Source organism: Monodelphis domestica, chromosome 6 (genome assembly GCF_027887165.1).
Source record: "Monodelphis domestica isolate mMonDom1 chromosome 6, mMonDom1.pri, whole genome shotgun sequence".
In the NCBI taxonomy this organism is placed as follows: Eukaryota; Metazoa; Chordata; class Mammalia; order Didelphimorphia; family Didelphidae; genus Monodelphis; species Monodelphis domestica.
Genome location: NC_077232.1, coordinates 85,592,290 through 85,613,696, shown reverse-complemented (window position 1 = coordinate 85,613,696; position 21,407 = coordinate 85,592,290). Strand labels below are relative to the sequence as shown.

The 21,407-nt window shown below is 40.3% G+C and overlaps 1 protein-coding gene across 13 annotated transcripts in view; it reads right to left on the bottom strand.

The window, feature by feature from the left end:
- Positions 1-21,407, bottom strand: part of ABLIM2 (actin binding LIM protein family member 2) — a 335,657-nt gene that overhangs the window by 75,110 nt on the left and 239,140 nt on the right. For 4 of the 13 annotated variants that reach the window (XM_056802381.1, XM_056802379.1, XM_056802383.1 and 1 more), the window contains exons 10-13: positions 19,747-19,893; positions 12,443-12,475; positions 9,621-9,741; positions 6,567-6,665 (exon numbers count right to left, since the gene is read on the bottom strand). In XM_056802381.1, coding sequence (XP_056658359.1) covers positions 6,567-6,665; positions 9,621-9,741; positions 12,443-12,475; positions 19,747-19,893 — 400 coding nt within the window. The remainder of the gene's footprint in view (positions 1-6,566; positions 6,666-9,620; positions 9,742-12,442; positions 12,476-19,746; positions 19,894-21,407) is intronic. The other 9 variants (XM_056802386.1, XM_056802385.1, XM_056802388.1 and 6 more) reach the window with 4 other exon arrangements.

Sequence of the window (21,407 nt, the reverse complement as noted above, 5' to 3'; positions counted from 1 at the left end):
GTTTGAATTTTTTTTAAAGAACATTAAAACTGGAAGAGAACCTTAGACACCATCTTTACTTAAACCCCTTAAGTCTTTTTTGTTCTTTTTACATTTACAGATTAGGAAAGTGAAGCCCAGAGAGGAAAATTATAAGAGTTATAATTATGCATTTATATAGTTTTTAAGGTTTTTAAAACACTACTCATAATCACTTAAAGAAGGCAATATAGGCATTGTATTAATATCACCATTTTACAGCTGAGGAAACTGAATCACCAGTTAAGTGACTCAAGTCAGGGTCATAAAACTAGTCAACATCAGAGCTGGAGGCTCAACTTGGGACTTATTCCAAGTCCATAGTTGCAGAACAGGGATTAATTCTTCAAAATATAGAGCACGGTCTAGTGTTTGGAAGCTACAGGGAGCCAGAATGCTGCTCAAAAGAAGAAAAAATTAATAGCCACCAACTAGTCACTATCTAACAGGGAGGTGTTCTCAAAACATCCCTCTTACAGGAACGGTTTGAGCAAAAGCATTGGGGATGTTGAGGAGGAGAGCCGAGCAGGAGGTAGATGTTACATGGGATAACTGAGTTCTGAAGTGCCCACTGACTCTCAGATTCTATGGCTTTATATGGCTATAAGAACTCACAACCTGTCAAATTGAAAAGGGGGGGGGTCACTGAAAGAAAATGCTTAGCAGAAAACAGCCTCAGGCAAATCCTCAGAAATAAGATGTGTATAACTTGGCACCAAGCCTTCTCAGGAAGCATTCATGGCATCAACACAGGACCTGGAGAGGCCAGAAGATATATGTGGAGCCTAAGATCTGCCTGGCAAGAAATTATGTCCTTGGAGAGGCTTCCATTAGCTGGGCATTAAAGAGAAAGAAGGGCCTGTTATGCAGAGGATTTTTCTTTTGGGAGCATCTAGTGCCTCTGGGCAAGTGTGGTTAACTGTGTAGTTAGGGTTTTAGAGGAAGCTCAGGGGCTCAAGGAAGGGGTTGCATTTTCAATCCCCTCTTCCTAGTTGTGTACATTTGTGTCTAATTTTTCCTGATGTGTCATCCTGTGGGGGGAAAGCACCCGGGGGAGCCCTGTATTGTTCCTGCATCTTCCTTCCCTAAGAAATAAGAGTACCTTGGCTCTGCTTGGAAACTTCCTCCAAGAACATCAAGGCCAGGATCCTGGCATGGGTGAGACTGTGAAGATCAGGCCATTCAGATAGTCCAGGCTGTATTTCTGACACAGTGATTATTCTGAGATTCTAATCCCCATCACCACCCCGTCAGTCTCAATAAAGGGTTGGTTGAGGGCAGCAGCCTTAATCACTAATAGCTATATTGCATATATTGCATGCATACAACTAATTCAAATGAAAAGCATCTACCTTAAAGCACTGAAACACAGACATGGCTGAAATAATCTGGGGGGTACAAGGGGGTAGAACAGCTCACTCTATTGCCTTCTAAACTCAGGGGGATTAAATGTGCAATTAGGCAGGACACAAATTAAACTGTTAAATTAGCCAGGGGAAGCCCTTTGTGTGACTGACTGTTGGCCAAACACCAATGGCAAATTGTGATGGCTGCACAGGGGAGTGGCAGCTGGAGTGGCATATCTGTCAAGTACAATACAATTAAGTCAAGAGGACCTGCTGGGCCAATCAACCACAAGTCAAGAGCACTCTTTCCCCTGCAGCCCAACAAATAAAGCCTTTCACAGGTAAAACCTTGGAGCAAACAAATACCATGAATGCCAGGGTGATGCCACAGTCCCATGGATGCGCCAGGAGTAGTGTGATAAGCCCACCTAAGCTCTTCAGTGTCAGGCCTGGGTCTTACCACTCTTTGTACCTCCTTTATTTCTAAGCAAAGGCTGCTGGGGGAAGTCAAGATTCATTCAGGCTTATAAAGACATCATCAAGAACTCACCGGATGTTTTTCTTGAATAAACAGACAGAGCCAACTTCTTGAAACTAAAGGGATTGGAGGGTCAGGCCCTCATTAGCTGGATAACCCTGGGAAAGTCAGCTGACCTCTCTCTACCTCAGTTTCCTCATCTTTATTATAAAGTGAGGCCGTTCATAATTCCTCACTCAATCATTGTGCAGATTGTGTGAGGCAATAGATGTTCTGCCTTTCACAAGCCTAACAATTCTAGCATATGAAAATACATTTCTGGAAAGGACCTTGGAGGTTCATTTTATCCAACTCTCTCATTTTACAGATTAGAAAACTGAGACTCACTAAGGTGGTGACTTGCCTAAAATCACATAGCTAATAAGGAGCTGAACTGGATTAAACCTGGATCTTCTGATAGGGGCACTTTCCATCTGAGCATGCTGATTCCTTCTCTATTTGACTTTCAATCTGAGACTTATTTACTTCAAAACTTCCTCTAACCCCAGTCACAACTACCTCATCCCTTAACCTTCTTTAGTTCCCATGACTATGAAGTATCCACTGATTGAGCCCCAGTGGGTGACAGTCTCATTTTTGCATCCCTAGAGCCCAGTACAGTGCCTATGTGGCACAGTGGTAATGTGGCAAATAAAATTAATAAAGGTAAACTGAAGGTACATGGCTTATGAACAAAATCAATTTATTAACAGTGTGTAACTGTTAACAAAACGGATCAGACTGGCAACTCCACCAAAGCCAGTGATCCTTGTGAGAAAGAGGGGGCCATCTTTATTATCATGCAATAAAGAAGGGGTTTTGGTAGGTGAGGATCATTATAATTGACTATACCAAAAAAGGTAGGCTGGCATTCAGGGGAGCCTAATCACTCCCTTTCTAACCATTAAGGAATATTGTTTTATGGAATCCACCTGTATCTTGTAATTTTGCAACCAGATTTACTATCTCCTTGGAAGAGACAAAAACTCCCCTAATTGTACAAGGGCAGGCAAAGACAGGTGACATATCTTTTGGAAATGGTACCAAATTAAGTCAAAGGGCTTGAAGAAGCCCAAAACAGTCATCCTGAAAGTATCCCAGGGGTTATGGGTATGAGAGATAACTTTTCTTTTAATTATAACTTTAAATTGACTCAGAAGGAAAGATCAATTCCTGAGCTCAACTCAAGGACATAGAAATGCTGCTTTAGGCAGATGCAGACTCAGTTATAAAAATCAGTTCAGCATAAAATCTTTACTGTGCAGAATCAATACAGAAGAAATCAATAGAGTAGAAATTGGAGCTAATATCCCTTTTGATTTTCTTAGTAATTTAACTAATGTGGAAATGAAATTAAATAGTCCAGAGCTAGCATTTCAAAAGGCTGGACTTTGGGCAACCCACAGTCAGACAGACATCCCTGAGACCACGTACAAAGCCTCTTCCGCTTGGTAAGGACTTGTGCACGTAGAACTACCAGACACCAGATTTAACTCTGGAGTGATTCTGATACATTCAGTAGTCAATAAACATTTTAAGTGCCTGCTATGTGCCAGGAACAGCACTAGGCACTGGGAATACAAAGAGAAACAAAGTAAAAAACAGTGCCTGCTCTGAAGTAGCTTAGGATTGGATGGAGCAGGACACACAAAAGGAACCTGGAAAATTAGGTGGGAAGGGGAAGAAGTTGTCTAGTGTGGGGGCATGATGAGTTCCAGAGTGGTACCAAAGCAGTGTAGCTAGGAGGAACTGGGGAGAAAAATTCTATTGAGTACCCTCCTTAAGTAAAGGCTCTGGAGTCCCTCACCCTGCCATCTAGTCATTGAATCCAATTGGAGGCATGTAGAGTATTGATGAGAGGTAATACAGCATCTGAGGAAGACTTTTAAAAATTCAGGATTGGGAAGAACTACTGTTCTAAGAATTCCTTCAGGGATGCCTGCCACTCTTCCATGAATAGGTGATCTGAGCACAATAAGTATAAATAATACAGTCATAGCCAAAGTTTAAAAGAAGAAAATGGCAGGGAGGGCAGCTAAGTGGCTCAGTGGTTTGAGGGCCAGGCCTAGAGACAGGAGGTCCTGGGTTCAAAGCTGGCCTCAGAGCTCTGTGACCCTGGGCAAGACACTTAATCCCCTTTGCCTAGCCCTTACTGCTCTTCTGCCTTGGAACCAATAACAATATTGATCCCAAGAAGGGATGGAAGGGTTTTTTTTTTTCTTTTAAGAAAAGAATAAAATGGATAGAAATAGAATTGGCAATGCATGTCAGGACCCCTGCTGTTGCTTTTCTGTTCAGTTTTTGCTGTTTTCAACAAAGCCAACAATCCCCTACTCCCTCAAGAGAATGTCTGATTATTACTATGTGGGAATCAACTAGTCAACAAGCAGTTTTATACATCTACTGTATACCAGGAACTATGTTAGGTGTTGGGGAAACAAAGACCAAAATGAAACAATCCTTGCTGTCAGGTAGCTTATATTCTAACAGGGTAGATGGTATGTATCTATGGCTTTGCAAAAAATAAAAACAAGGGGTTTTGAAGACTCCCTCCTTCCAGTCTCCCTTCTATGCATGGAGAAGGCAGGCAATATGATACCCATTCATAAGTTTTCTTCTGGAGTTTTGTACATGGATTTTTGTACATGGAAGAGGGCAGCTGGGAGGAATTAGGAAATGGTTTTTTTTTTTTTAACCGTTAACTTCTGTCTTGGAACTGGTTCCAAGGCAGAAGAGTGGTAAGGGATAGGCAATGGGCGTTAAGTGACTTGCCCAGGGTCACATAGCTAGGAAGTGTCTGAGGTCAAATTTGAACCTAGGACTTCCTGTCTCTAGGCCTGTAGGAAATGTTTTATGTAAAATGTTGGGACTATAATATTTGGGGACTCTCTTATTTTGTCTCTTCCTTTTTTGGAGAAAAGAGAATGTAGGTGGGATTGAGGTCAACAGAGAGAGTATGGTGGGGACTAGAGTCTCTGTGCCACCTTTTAGAAGCTTTCCTGGGCTGTTTCCATCTATGATTGTGAGAAAATAAAATATTCTGGCTTATGGGACAACTGACTGAGCACATCCACTAGATGTTTCAGGCAAAAAGGGCATTTAGGGGAGAGAGGAAATGGAGATGATTTATAATTGATCATCTGATCACATTAGTATTTCCATCCTGGGTCAGCAATTAGGGAGGGTATTTGGAAGAGATAGCCAGAGTGAACAGAGCTGATGTGTCTTTGTTCAGGCCCAGCTATACCTGTTAGCAAACAAATAGCATGTTCAGAGAGAGGCTAGGTAGAGTTCAGATGAGTGCATTTTGGAAGAATTGCTGTTTTGATTGAGGGTAGGAGAAGAGAAAAGCTAAGAAGTTGGATTTTTAAGAACATGAAACTAAATGTGCTGAATCACCAGTCTGTAACCTGACATCAACTTTCTTACCTGATTTTCTCTGCAAGCATTTTGAATTTTTCTTTGCAAGTTGTATTTTTTAAGAAACTGTTTAGCTGTGTGTCTGTGTTTATATTTATCTGAAATAACTGGAAAAGTTAAAAAAATACTTAAGTGTAATGAAAAAATTGCCTTCTCTTTAAAGTTTTCTAAACTCATTTTTTCAGTCTTAATGTTGAGTAACTAGAAGTGGAAGGAAATCAAATAACAAAAACAAATCTCAGATGAGGTTGTGGATATGGCCAGGTTGCCAAAGACGTAGAGAAATTTCACTCTTAGATGGTTATCTATGTCTCCCCAGCGCATTAGGAGACTTGTGGCATTCTGGCCATAAATTTATTCTGCTAGTTCATCCACCATCCATATCTGTATTATTTTTAACATTCACTTAAAATTTTTGAGTTCCAAATTCTCTTCCCCCACCCAGCCTCTCCCCTACACATTGAGAAGGCAAGCAGTATGATACCGATTCATAAGTTTGCTTCTGTAGTTGGGATTTTTGTACATGGAAGAGGGCACATGATGACAAAACATAGACAACAAGGACAGCTGATGAAAATATATTCCTATGTCTACCCTCTAAAATAATAATTGTGACAGGTCTGTGGGACCCTGGCTTTTGAGGGTAGGGTATCATGGTACTTCTACATTGGTTATGAATTTACTTAGGAGAAATGTAAAATTCAGAACAGACTTTAGCTAAGAATTGTTAAATTTTTATGAATAAAAATAAACATATGCTTCACTTCTTGGAATATGAGCCTGTCCTTCATGGAGGGAATGGAGGGTGGTGGTAAAGGGAGTGGGAAGATGGGGAGGGGGAAGGTTAAAACTAGAAAGTTGGGTCCCTCCCAAGAGGATTCTTACTTTGGAAAATGAAAAACAGAGAATTCAAATGTCCCAACCAGTTAACTAGACAGTCACCATGTTGCCTAATCCTGAGTGTACCTCACTGAGAAGGCCAAGCTTGATGAATTCCTTAATTTAATCCTGTTTACGTCATCACCCTCTTAACCAGGTATTTCTCCCGTTCTTCCCTTTCTTTACATGATAACTCTAACTCCGTAACCCTAAGAACTCACAGAGACTACGTCTCACTCACCTATATGGCACACTGAGGAACACTCATGAGAGTTGAGACACACTGTATACTGAGGGAAGCCATGCGTGACACACACACATGAAACCAAAACACATCTGGGTATGTCTACAGTCACCACAGCTTAGCTGGCATTCCACGATCTTACCTTTGAAGTAAGGGATGTAATGATGTCTGAACATAGATGTAGGGCTTGGGTGTTGGGGCAGGGAGATGCAGCTACTGGTACCAAGACTCAGAGTACCAGCTAGGGGACAACAGAGAGTAAGTGAAAATAAACTACATAGGTCACTTACTTAAAAGCCAAAAAATATCCCTACTAGTCAACATGTCCAGGAGAATTTCCATATCTGTCTCATTGCTATGCAGACCTTTTTGGGGGGACGTGAAAGGGTGCTTTGCTAACCTATGAGGATGCTTTTGGAACACTGGCCCATAGGACACCAAAATGGTGCCGTGACTAAATGGATCTGAGTTTTTTTCAACAACATCTGCACTGAATCCTTCATATTCTTTTTCCTTATGAGGTCCCTTTCACAAGAAATAGCCCCTATTTAAGAAAGCTGGAGACAGGTTTTCTGTAATGGTGCCAAGGACTGTACCCATGGTCCAAGTAAGTTACAGGCTCAGCTTGCTCAGTATAGACCTGGCATGCCATACCAGTACTATGCCAACAGGGGGTGGACAAAGGCAATAAATGTTTCAACTCATTTATTGAGTGATACAGAGAGTGGTAAGAGGAATAAGGGGGGAAATGGTCTAGTGGAAAGAGCTCTGGACTTGGTGCCAGAGGTTCCAGGTTCAAATTTCCACTTCACTTTTCTATCTAAATGACTTTAGGCAAGTCACTTAAGGTCTTTGTGCCTCATTTTCCTTATCTGCAAAATGATCTCTAAAATTCATTCAAGCTTCAAGTTCTATGATCCTGTGTCTGTCTGTCTGTCTGTCTTTCTTTCTTTCTTTCTTTCTTTCTTTCTTTCTTTCTTTCTTTCTTTCTTTCTTTCTTTCTTTCTTTCTGTCTTTCTCTCTCTCTTTCTTTCTTTCTTCCTGTACAGGTTCTAAAAAGGGAGTCACCTTGAAATGATGACAAATTAGAAGGCAGATTAGAAAGGAAAAAAATTCTCTAAAATGCAGTATTGAATGGCCTGTGGTAGCCAGACATGCTAGTTTTATAGAGCAGTTGAGAGAGAGAAATGATCTTTTTTCCCCCTAAAACCCTTATCTTCAGTTTTAGTATCACTTCTTTTTTTTTAACCCTTATACTCCATCTTAGAATCAATACTGGGTATTGAGTACAAGGCAGAGGAGCAGTAAGGGCTAGGCAATTTGAGTTAAGTGACTTGCCCAAAGTCACAAGGCTAGCAAGGATCTGAGGCCATATTTGAACCCAGGACCTCCTGTCTCTAGTCCTACTGTTCTATCTACTGTGCTACCTAGATACTCCCCCCTTCCCTTTCTAAGATAAGGGACAATGAACATGATGGGATTGCAATAGAATAAAGTGGGTCTAGACACCATATATCATGTGCTCATGACTGGTTTTCTGGACTCATTATACCCCTTCATTTCTGTAATGCTCTTGTAATGTTTTGCTCCACAGACTTTCTTAGTGCTAGAGGTACTTCTCCCAACAGATTCAACTAGCTACTCTGCTACTATATGCAAGGCACTGTGCTTGGTCATGGAGAAACAAAAATAAAACCACACAGTCCTTTCCCTCAAGGAACTTACATTCTCCTGGGAGCCGGGATATGACATACTTTGATGTGAATAATGGAGTGATGGAGGCAAAAAAGGGAATGACCAAAGTATTCTAGGAATATTCAGGGAGGGAGAGATCATTGGTTGCCTAGAAAAGTTAAGGGAAGACTTCAAGAAGGAGGTGGCATCAGAGATGGGCTTTGAAGAAAGATATGGATTCTGAAAGGCAGAGAGAGGGAGTTTGTGGGAATACATGATGGTGAGAGTTTGCATGTTGAGTTTAGGGAACAGCTGCAAGTCCATTTTGGACGGGAAAGTAGAATACATGAAGGGGAGGAAGAATGTGATAAAGGCTGGGAACTCTAGTTTGGAGTCAGCTATTACAGGAACTTGTATTAAGAGAAAAGGAATCTCTAGTGCATTTTAAAGGCACTAAGGAGTCACTAAATGATCTCTTAAGCAGGGAGCAACATATCCATAACCTTAGAATGACTTTTTATGACAACTTGGGGAAGAACAGACTAGAGAGGGAGGAGCCTGGGTACCGAAAGATCAATTAGGAAATAATTTATAACAGTTCAGATGAGAAGTGATAAGGAAATCATTGGAAATAGGTAACATAAATGGTAACACCTTGAGTCTACAGATGAGGAAACTGAGGCTTGGAAGGATTAAGTGAATTGCCCATGGACACTTAGTTGAGAAATGTTGGTGCCTGGATTTTTAACCAAAATCTCCTGTCTCCAAGGTCATCCTTTTTTCCAGTATACCACTCTTCCTCTTAGTATATATAAAAATGATGGAAGGGATATTGATCCAACAATTGTATATATTTCTTCTGAAGACTATGTCTATACCTCAATCTATTGAAGAATTTGATTTACATCCCTTTAAAAGTGAAGTCTATGGTCAAACCAATTTAGATTCGCTTCTGTCCCCTGAAAACACCTTGTACTTTCCAGTTTCCATGCCCTTACTCTTTTCCTTATCTCTAAGCTCTCTCTCTCTCTCTCTCTCTCTCTCTCTCTCTCTCTCTCTCTCTCTCTCTCTCTCTCTCTCTCTCTCTCTCTCCCTGATTAATTTCTAAATATTTTTTATATACTAATTCAGATGCTATTACTTTGAAGGAAGCTTTCTCTGCTTGACCATCATCTCCCTGCCCTCCCTCCTACCCCACAGGGCTATTCTGGCTCAGAGTTTTTACATACAAATATCATATTTGGGTCTGTCTGTGTCAATATCTCATTCTCCTTAGATTATAAGTTCCCTGAGGACAAGATCATTTCACAGCTAAGCTTTTGATCTTCCCAAGTGCTTCGCATAAGTGTTGTGCACACAGTAAGCACCTGACTGATTTCTATGGTATTTGTAGGGGATGGAGTTGACTGAAGAAGCACAAGTTGGTGAGAACAGTATGTGTATCAACCCCATATCCCATAATAGCAAGATGGTCTTTTAGAATGTGCTTTTATGAGGAGTGAAAATGCTGAGAGCCATTTACCTGGTCTGCTGTAATGCTGAGGGGAGCGGGAAGTTGGAGTGTAACGCCCATAGCTGACTGATCCTGTGGAGCTTGGACTGGAGGTCCTGTATTGCTTGTATGATCGATCGTCTTGGTCACCCTGGGAGAAAATGGCATGGGAGGGGGTGGCAGGAGGGGAAACAATCTCATAAATCCAGGAAACCCAAACAATCCCCTCAAACTTCAAATTATGATTGAAATCCTTCCTGTTCTGATAAGGAATTCTCTAAAGAGATTGCCTTGGAAGGTTGAAAATGGGAGGCATCTCTGCTTTGGAGTAGGTCAGCCATTAGATGTACATTTCCAATGACCTCAGAATGCCCTGTCTATTTCAGCAAGGTCTGGGACTCTTCAATGATGGTTCCTTCACTATTTAGCCTTACTGAGGACAGGACTCAGAAGGAACCAAAGAATCTCCCCTCCCTTAAAAAAGGGGGCAATGAATGTAACACCAGACACAGTTATATCCTCCCCTTAGATTCAACCCACCAATTAAAAATGCCTTTTGTGATGGTCCCAGAGTATTCTAGAGTTTAGATGGTCCCAGAGTACTCCAAAGGGATGTTCAGAGATAAAAATAAGCATTGCTGAGACCAAAGGGATTTATGTATCTCATAATTAGGAATCTATATTACAATTTCTGTTAATAAAATAGGGATGGGCAATTGTTTTGAGCAGCTGATGGAACTGGGACAGAAACAGGCAGCGTGAGATGGCATGATACCAATGTCACCTAAATAGAGTGAGTTATCCTGGCCCAAGCCACTCCTTCCACAGCAAAGCACGTGCAGGGGCCAGACTGTACACAACACACAAAAAATATTCAGAGTTCATTGAATACTATTGATTTGTACCCACAGGCCCAGTGCTGGGGAAAAACAACTTAATTGGGATAGAGCTGAATAAAGTCAAATTTGTCCATCCTGGCATTCAAAGCCTTCAATCATTTAATTCCAATTTACCTTTTTTTACCTGATTTCCTATTACAACATTAAGTAACTTTTTTTCTGCTTCTATTGGGCTGGTATCCTCACTAAGACCCAAACATAACCTGTACCTTTCTACCTCTGTGGTGTTGCTTATGCCAATTTTGGGGATGCTACCTTCTCTCCTCTAATTCCTACCCATAATTCAAGAAGTACTTTTTAAATCTTATCTCTTAAGAGCTTCTTAGAATTGTATCAGTTCCAAGGCAGAAGGGCAGTAAGGATTAGGCAATTGGGGTTAAGTGACTTGCCCAGGGTCACATAGCTAGGAAGTGTCTTGAGGCCAGATTTGAACTCAAGACCTCCTGCCTCCAGCTATGGCTCCCTATTCACTGAGCCACCTAGCTCCCCCTCAAGAACTACCTTAAACTCCACATCAGAAACTCAAGAATTACTTTAAACTCCACATCAGAAACTCAGTGATTCTTGCCTCCTCTGATACTTTTTTTCTGTACCACGAAGTAGATATGTATCTTCTCTAGTCTCATATAATAAATTTTTTTTGGTAGAAGCATGCTTTATTATTCTATTAAGAGTGTAGAAACCATGATGGTAGAATGTGTGAATTATTTATCTCCTCTAGCCACAGCTCTAGTCCCTAGCACAAGGAATTTGCACATCCCGAAGTTAGGGATTCCATAAAGACTTTTGCTTCTGCCCTCTCCAATCTATTCTCTACATGGCTGCCAAATGCTATTTATAAAGTCCCATTGATATAACTTCTTTGCTCAATGATCTCCAGCAGTTAGCTCCCTGTTACATTTAGAACAGAATACATATTTCCTGATGGGTATTTGGGTACCAAATTGATGGGTAAAACCCTTTGCAAAATCTGGTTTCAATCTCACTTCCAAAACCTATTATTCATGACCACCTCAATCCCCCAGTCAAGCTGGACTTTCATGCTCTTCTTCACATATGGCATTCTATTTCCTGTCTGTCTTCACCCCTTTTCAGAGGCTATTTCCCACTTCCAGAATATTACCCCTTTCTGTCTCTTACAATCATTAGGTCTCCAAATGCCCCCAACATAGACTTTACTGATCCCTCAGCTACTATCACCCTTCCTCATCACCTAGAATTTATTTGTATACATTTATAGAAAGACGTGCCCCCCCCAATCAGCTTTTTGAGGGCAGGAACTACTTCATTCTGGTCATTGTACCCCCATCCTTAGCACATAATGGGTGCTGAATAAATGTTTATTAATTGATTATAGCATCCTTTCTCTTTGTTCTAAGTTTCTGACTCTTGACTTTCTACCTAAACTCTATATACTCAGCACCATGCCCTTTCCTTGGCTGTCCCCTATGGACCAGGGGACAAGGCTGATTCCTCCCTTATGGCTGAATGTCAGAGTTTCCTTCTTCACCTGAGTAGTGGCTTCTGGAAAAATCCACCACAGGCAAGACTCCTCTCACCACTGAAGGGCAGGCACAAAGCAGGGTTTGAGATATAGTTAGCAGAGTAAAGAGTACATAGCATTCTCTCCCCCAGTTTTCATCCTTTAGATGAACTTGCGGTATCTTTTGAGGGTCCCTAGTCTGTGTCCCCAATTTGGTATTTCTGGGACTGTGACAGATGCAATGGAAGCATGCATATGATTCTATCAGCACACTGGGGTTTAAAGGAATAGCTGGGGCTGAACAGCAGTCCCTGACTGACTCGCAAAGGGTTCAAGACTGCAAAGAAGCAACATTCATCCACACAAGCACAGGTCTGCAGTCCTGAATGAGGAGCTGGAGGGGTTATCTTTAGAAGCTGCTCTGATGCACCATGAAACACATGTAAGAAAACATAGGCTTTGAGGGTTACCTCCGGAGGAGTTGGAGAGAGCAACTGAGGTGACTGCAAACAGCAACACAGAGTAACAGATTAGTGCTAGAACATCGGGCAGGATGTTACATTGTTGGGGTAAAAAGACATTTTAGTAACAGAGACAACACACATGAATCATACAGATTAGGGCTACAGGATTCAGGTCCTTTGGCTAGACAAAAGAAAAAATGAAAGAATGAAAGAGTAAAAGAAAGAAAATAAATTTTCTAGGTTTTTCTTTGGGAAAAATAGGTTGAAATTGATTCCCAAAGAAAGTGTCTTCCCAAGGTTCTTGTTCCATGATAGGGACCTTGTCCTCTTTTCTTCCATGTTTAGGACAGCCCACAAGTGATAGGTATTGATGTTTTAGAGCTAGAAAGGAGCTTAGAATACAGAGCACAGAATATCAGAACTAGAAGAGCACTTGCCCCATGGGCACCCATTTAATAAGCATCAGAGACAGGATTTGAATCCAATTTCCTCTGACTCTTGTCTTGCACCACAGAGTGGAGGGGAGTTTAGCCTATAGATTTAAAATGTTGGTGCTGCAAAGGATATTAGAGAATCCAACACATTCATGTGACTGAGGAGACTAAGGCAGAGTTAAAATGGCTTGTAATGGGTAGCTAGGTGGCACAGTGGATAAAATGGCAAGCCTCAAGTCTGGGTGACCTGGTTTCAAATCTGGTTGCAGATACTCCCTAGCTACATGACTCTGAGCAAGTCACTTAACTTTAAGTGCCTAGCCCTTGCCCTTCGGTCTCAGGGTTGTTACTAAGACAGAAAAGTAAGGGTTTTAAAAAGAAGGAAATGATTTGGAGAAGGTCTAGATTGAACCCAGGTCTTCTGATGTCCAATTTAATGATCTTCCCACTACTTTTGTAGAATGGCACTCATTGGGAGTCATGAACAGAGTCAGAAATGAAATCCCATATGTTTGTCCTAGCCAATGTAAAACACATGACATCAGGACTACAAAAGAAAGATCAGCACATCCTGCTGTATCTGTCTGCTAGCAAAATTCTCTTGTCCTTCAGGCCAGGGATTCTCCCTGGTTTATTTCCAAGGAGCACCTCATCCATCATATCATTTGAAGGAGAATATATTTAGAAGCGTAAAAATGAATAAGCTGGTCTCTAGTCACTCTTCATGTTCTGGAATATTGACCAAGTAAAGACTAGTGTGCCAAGACATTTGACTTTCATGTCATATGGAACAGCTGCCCAGGCCATTAAAGTAGTTTTGTACCAACTGGATTAATTCAAGCAGCATGAGTCTTAACAAATGGCCAGAGGATCAATTCAGTCTGCATTCAGTATTGTGAGAAGAACACAGAAATAAGGAGAGCCAGGTTCAGGTTCTGGCTTAGCCATAAGCTAGGTGGTATTAGGCCAGCTCATTTGTATATCATACTGTATCATTTTTGGTAACAAGTCAGGTAGGTGACACAATGAGTTGAGCACTTGATTTGAAGTCAGTAAGACCTGAGTTCAAACCCAGTCTCAGATACTTGCTAGCTGTTTTACCCTGGTCAAGTCATGTAACCTCTGCTTGCTTCAGTTTCCTCACCTATTAAATAGGGATAATAATAGCACCTACCTCTCAGGATTATAGTGAGGATTAAAGGACATAGTATTTGTAAATATTACAGCCATTTAGCACAGGGTCAGGCACATTGGCACTTAATACTTCTTCTTCTTCCTTCCCCACTTTGAGGGAGAAGTAAAGTATTATTGCCCCCACATTAAGGATGAAGACAATGAAGCTGGATGAGATTAAATGATTTGATTTTAAAAATAAATTCAGGTCATCTGACAGTCAATGTGGCATTCTTTCTACTAGTCCATGCTCATTTACCCTTCTTCAGTTTGCTTCCCCTTCTGTGAAATGGGTATTAACCTACTTGTACTTCCTACATCATAAAGTTATTGTGAGTAAAATTGTTTGTTAACCTTAAAGCCCTTTAACGATGGGAGTTAACTTTACTACCAGCAGTGATGCGAGTATTTTATTCTTGGTCCATCACCTCTAACTTTTTGGGAATCCTATTTAATCCACTCTGACCTCCTCCTGCAGGTACAAACTAGTAGGTAAACAAGAGTTCAAATGACTCTGTCCCTACACAATGGACAAAGGTGCAGAGACAGAAGGGGCAGATCCTTGGACTGCCCACTGGGTAGGGACAGTCTGACCTGGTGCCACATTCTGAGGACTGATGAAGGAATGGCTCTTCCCTTACCTGGTGAAGGGACCATATAAGGTTGGGTTCCTGCAGCAGCCTGACTTTACATGTGCTTTGTGTCCTCCATAGAAGTTCCCAGAGTAGGTGAAGGCTGTGCTAACATTCAAGACTCTTGCTGGAGTTTTCTCAAATGGATAATACATGGGTATTTCTAAAACACTTTACACATTATCTCATTTAATCCTTGTGACAGCTTCCTGAGATTGACACCACTATGACCCTCATTTTACAGATAAGGAAACTGAGGCTGAAAGAACATAAGTAATTTTCCCAGTTCCACACAGGTAATCAAGGTCTGAGGCAGGATTCTAACTTAGATCTTCTGGCTCCAAGTCCAGCTTTCTAGTTACTCAGCCATCTAGATGTCTCCATGCAGACTTACCCTGGAGCTAGAAACACTACCCTTTAAATTAAGGCAGGAGGCTAAGACACTAGGGTCCCTAAGGAAAGAATCAACCTGAGATTTCAATCCAGCAAGAAAGAGAGAGACTTGAATGAGGTTCTCAGAAAAAGGAGGGATTTTCCATGTACAAGAAATGGTAACTGAATGAACTCATGATTTCCCCAACTTCCTAAAATCCTTCATCATGCTGTCCTCTACTGTGACACCATTGATGTGACTGCTGGGAAAAGGGACAATATTACATACCTTGGAAGCCATTTCTAGCTTGAGTATATCCAGAAGAAAAGAAGTGAAATGAGTCAACAAGGTGAGCTCAGATAATTGGGGGCCAAGAGGAAAGAAATAAGGGCAAAAAAGTCCAAATGCTTTTTTTTTTAAAACTTTACCTTCCATCTTGGAATCAATACTGTGTATTGGGCAATGGGGATTAAGTGACTTGACCAGGGTCACACAGCTGGGAAGCGTCTGAGGCCAGATTTGAACCCAGGGCCTCCCATCTATAGACCTGGCCCTTAAACCACTGAGCCACCCAGCTGCCCCCTGAGCTCATGTATTTGAAATGACAATTCAAACTAAATGAATCTATTTATTCAGTGCCACATGAATAAAAAATGGCACCAAAATCATTTTATAGAATTTCATCACTTATTTTTTTAAACCCCTACCTTCCATCTTGGAGTCAATACTGTGTATTGGCTCCAAAGCAGAAAAGTGGTAAGGTCTAGGCAATGGGGGTCAAGTGACTTGCCCAGGGTCACACAACTGGGAAGTATCTGAGGCCAGATTTGAACCTAGGACCTCCAGTCTCTAGGCCTGGGTCTCAATCCACTTAGCTACCCAGCTGCCTCCCAAAAAGGCCAAATTCTAAAGGATCTAGGTATCCATCAAGCTGGAACTCCTGAGCAGCTTTGGGGATTGGGGATAGTCTTTCTGTTCTGAAGTTGATATTGATAGGTAGTTGTTGTTGGCACCCACAGGAAAGTCTAGCCTTTCAGAATATCACTGAGTAAAGAAGAAATTTCAATAATAATTAATATTTCTAGGGTTCTTTATTATTTCCAAAGGGGCTTCCTTACAATCATGTAGCATAGCGTAGGGGCAGCTAGATGGCTCAGTAGATAGAGTGCTGGTCTGGCCTCAGATACTTACTAGCTTCATGACTCTGGGGGAGTCACTTAATCTCTGTCTGCCTAAATATAATGGGGAAGGAAATGGTAAATGATTCCTGTATCTTTGCCAAGAAAACCACATGGGCAATATGGTCCACAGGGTTATAGTTGGATATCATTAAATGATAATAACAAGGGTAGATGTTGCTAATATTATTGGCCATGTATTCCCCATTCAGGAAACTGAAGTTCAAAGAAGTAAAATAACCACTTTATGTGACTAGGAATAATGGAACTAGGACTTTAATGGTAGTGATACAATGCCACTACTACCATACTACTACCACCACCACCACCACCACCACCACTACTAATTATAATGGCATTTGTATAGTGCTTTTGAGATTTACAAAGCACCTTAAATACATTATCTTCTTTGATCCTTACAATAACCCTGAAAGGCAAGTGCTATCATTATCTACCTTTTATAAATGGGGAAACTGAGGTTCAGCAAATTTAAGTGACTTGTCAGGGACACAGCTAATAAATATATGAGGTGGGCTTTGGATCCAAGTCTTCTCGACTTCAAATGCAGAGTACTATTTCCACTGTTTCACACTGCCTCTCATGTTATTTTTTTTAAGTTGTGATGGTTCCATATCATAAACCAATCTCCCTTGGGACTCCTCTATAAACAAAACTTCTCTGAGGATGGTGTTGTGTGTAGGTGTGTATTTGTGGAAAATCAGTCCAAAAAAATCACCTTTTTTTCATCCCCAAAGTTGAAATGAAATTCTCTATCAAATAAAACACAACATAATAATTCAAATTCAATAGAAGAAAGGCAGCAGCAAGTAATACAGATAAGGAGAATGAAAGAAAATGGCATTTCATGTGAAAATATTAAGAAATACATTTTGTCTTTTAAGTGCCATTAGTACAATGGGCTGTAGGTTCTCACATGAGAAAAGCTCAAGGTATACAAATAATGGAGACAGAAACAGGAACAGTGAAAAGCAACTTGCATATAGGAAAATGATGCATTCCATGCATTAGGAAAATAACTGTATTCAGGCAGACCCAACCGAATGCAGTTGGTTCTTCCCAAACATGACATTAAAAGGCAATATTATTGGTGTTTAGTTATAGACACTGTATTATAAATGGGATGGTGAGCAGTCTAACGCTAAGGAGAGTTAAGGATGCTGAGGACCAGAGACCAACTTGTAGTATAGCTGACCATTCTGTCAGCATTGCAGGCTCTGGCCTGGCTAGTCATGAAATGAGCCCCTGGGATATTAAGGGAAACTTGATAATCCAATGAAAATGCAGTGAGAATAAGGTTTATTCCATTCATTGTAATTCTTAATTCCTTTTCTAATTTAATGGGGGACCTGGAGGTCCTATAACCGTACAAATGTGTAGGGATTAACCAGTCCACAGTGACAGGAAATAGAAACCATAGAGACAGGAAGGAGAAACTATAGAGGTAGGAAGGAGGATCCATAGAGACAGGAAGTGAGGTAGGGGAAGGTTTTAAAAGGGGCTGAGCATCAGTTGGTCAGGCTGTAAGTGGCTAACAGTTGGGGGGGGGGGTAAGTTACTAACAGTTGTAGTCTGTCAATTGCTGGCAGTTGGGAAGTGAGTTGATGACAGTTAGGGCTGGCAGTTAGAGGAAGTTGGCTGCCAGGAGTGAGCTGGTCATTGGGGGTTGGTTGCTGGTGGTGAGGATTGGTGATTAGTTGGTGGTTGGCATTTAGTTGCTAGAATATAAAGGTGGGCCTGAGCTTACTGAGAGGGCTTTTGGCTTTAGCCTTTAGAGGGGTTTTTTCCCTTTTGAGTTTTTGACTTTTGGTTTGGACTGTTAGGTTTTTTTCCCTTCCTTGAAATTTTTGGAAGGTGGCTGGTCTTCTTTGAAAGACCTAATTGGGTTTGATTGAACACTGATTGGGTTGGTTTTGACTGGGTATATTGGGTTGGAACTTTGTGTGCTGGTTGTTATTAGTTGTAGTTATAGGCACTTAAAGGAGAATATAGGCAGTTTTAGATAGCAATTATAGGCAGTTATAGGATAGCTAGTTAGGTATTAGGAAATTTATTTATTTATTTATTTCTATCTTTTTCCTATATTTCCCTCCTTTACTACATTCATTTTACTATATTCTTTTATTATCTCTATTTTAATTAAACTAAATTGTTGTTAAAAGCTGCTAGAAGTTTTCTCTTCTCTGGCTTAAAGGGATAATATTAATTCACAATACTTCTATATTCTCATTCTCTCTTCTTATATTCTTATATTCTCTTCTTCTCTTATCTTCTTATATTCTCTCTTATTTTGTCAAAATCCCTAATTTAACCCTTACATTCCCTAGCATCTAATATAGTATGTGACATGGAGTAAATAATAAGCATTTAATAAATTTTCATTGATCACTTAATTAATAATGGAGTTATCTTGTTATTTTGAAACTATATTGGCTGAAATGACAATATACCAGCTATTCTCACACAAGAAGCAAAAAGATTATTGGATTAGCTCCTGATCACTCCCCTAAAACCACTTCCTGTCTGCGCCACATTTTATTTTAAAAATGTGTTTAAAGGATATGCAGGGCTATAAAACAGTACATACACTTTGAACCAGCAATACCATTATTAGGTTTATATCCCAAAGAGACAAAAAACAAAAAGGGGATGCACCTATATGTACAAAAATATTTAAAGCTTTTTTGGTAGGGGAGAAGAACTGGAAAGTGAGGGAATATTTATTAATTGATGAATGGCTGGGTAAGTTATGGAATATGATTGTAATTGTACTGTGTAAGAAATTATGGAGAGAAGGAGCTTGTAAAATCCTGGAAAGACATATGAAGGAGTGAAATGACCAGAACTAGGAGAACATTGTATACAGTGCATTATGTACACAGTGACAGGAATACTGTACAATGAACAACTGGGAATGACTTAGCTATTCTCAGCAATACATGATCCAAAATAATCCCAAAGGACTCATGATAAAAAATGCCATTTGCTTCCAGAGAAGGAACCAATGGAGTTTGACTCCAGACCAAAGCAAACTTTTTTCACTTTATTTCTTAATTTTTTTGGTTCAAGTTTTCTTCCACAAAGGGATTAATATGGAAAAATGTTTTACATGATTGCATATGCTAAATCTATGAGACTACTCACCATCTCAAGGGGTGAGAGGAGGGAGGGAGAGAATTAGAGACAAATCTTTTTAAAATATTGGAAACTTTTTACACATAATTGGGGGAAAATTAAATAAAAAGTTTTTAAAGTCTTAAAAGAAACCAACACTCATATATTTAGTAGAGATCAGAAAATTTGATAGCAAAAGCTTTCCAGTTTTATGCAGCCCTTAAAACATGAAGACAGCTAGCCATGAAATGGTTATTCAAAGGAGAATGAAGACGTCCAGTTTCTAGCCCAAACTGTACTCATTTAACAGAGTCCAAGTACTAAGCTGAATGACCCCAGTAATCAAAGCCCTATTCCCCAAAGTCATGACATTATTTCATTTCCGTACCTCTCCATAACTATGCCTGTCACCTGAGGAGTAACTGATGTATGGGGAGTAGGAGATCATATCTGGGCGGTCGATGTTATAGATGGCTTTGCTTTTAGGAAGGGCAGCCAAGTCCCTGTAGTCAAGAATTTCATCTCCAAGTTTAGCCTAAGAAAGAGGAAACACCAAAGATAAGAGGAGAATTGTTAGATCCAAATCAAAAGTGAATAGATAAGAGTCAAAGGGCCAACAGTCACCCCTAGATGCAGAGCAGTGATTCAGCAAAGCAGCAAGGGTAGAAAGCAAAGCATACTGAACTCAAGAGTCCAAAGAGCTGGGCTTGGGTATGATTTCTGCAGCTTGTTATCTATGTGTGTGTCCCTAAGCAAATCACTTCTACAATTTTCAGCTTCCTTTTTGATAAAATGAGTATGTGAGAATCCTTGTACCTATATTTTAAAAGCATCTCATTGAACTTAAGATTATTTAATTATATATTTGAAGATCATCTTAGCCCAGCCTACAGATGGTAAAACTGAAGCCCAGAAAGATTAAGTGATTTGCAGAAGGCAATACAGGGATTGATGAGTCAAGAATTAGAACCGAGGAATTCTGACTTTTTAAAGAAATTCTTACTTTTCTATCTTAATAAGAACCCTAAGGCAGAAGGACAAATAAAGCTAGCCAAAGGGGGTTTAAGTAACTTGTCCAGGGTCACATGGCTAGGAATTGTCTGAGGCCACATTTGAACCCAGGTCCTGGTACTCTGTGCCTTTTAGCTGACCTGATCATCTGACTTTTTAAAAATTTATTTATTTAGAATATTTTTCCTGGTTATATGATTCATGTTCTTTCCGTCCCCTCTTCCCTCCTCCCTCCTGGAGCTGACAAGCATTTCCACTGGGTAATATGTGTATTGTTGTTCAAAATCTATTTCCATATTATTCATGTTTGCAATAGAGTGATCTTTTAATGCCAAAACCCCAACCATATCCCCATCGAACCACATGATTGATCATATGTTTTTCTTATGTGTTTTTATTCCCACAGTTCTTTCTCTGGATGTCGATAGTGTTCTTTCTCATAATGAACTTCTGAATTTAAATAACATGCTCTTGCTATTTCCTCAGGTGTCTTCATGGGACTGTCAGCAAACTGTTGTATATTTCAAGGGGAATAGTCCCTAAAATGAGACAAGCTATCCCCTTAGGATTCTGGGTTAAGGTGGGGCAAAGAGAAGGGCCATAAATTCCTATAGTAACAAAGCAAAAATAACACACTAACAGCTTCTACATTTGTGGCTTAAAAAAAGGAAAAATCCCTTTATTTGGGGAACATCACCTGCTGAGGTGGGTCAGGAAAAAACAATGTAGGGTAACAGAGACATAGTCCAAATCCCATGTTTTATGGGTAAGAAATGGGAGTGCAGAAGTGAAGTACCTGCCCAAGGGCACATCAAACCCAAGGAAAAGAATTGGAATTTGAACTCAAGTTCTCCAACTCAAAGCCATTACTTTTTATGCCAAACCACATTGTATGCCCATTGTGTAGAAAAAGGGGAAGTAGGGACTGGAAAAATACATGCTTTTTCTTTTTAACATTAAAAACTATGTGTCCTTTACATTTGGACAGCCAGATGAATGGCACTGACTCTTTAGCAGTTGGCCTTCATACAGAGACTT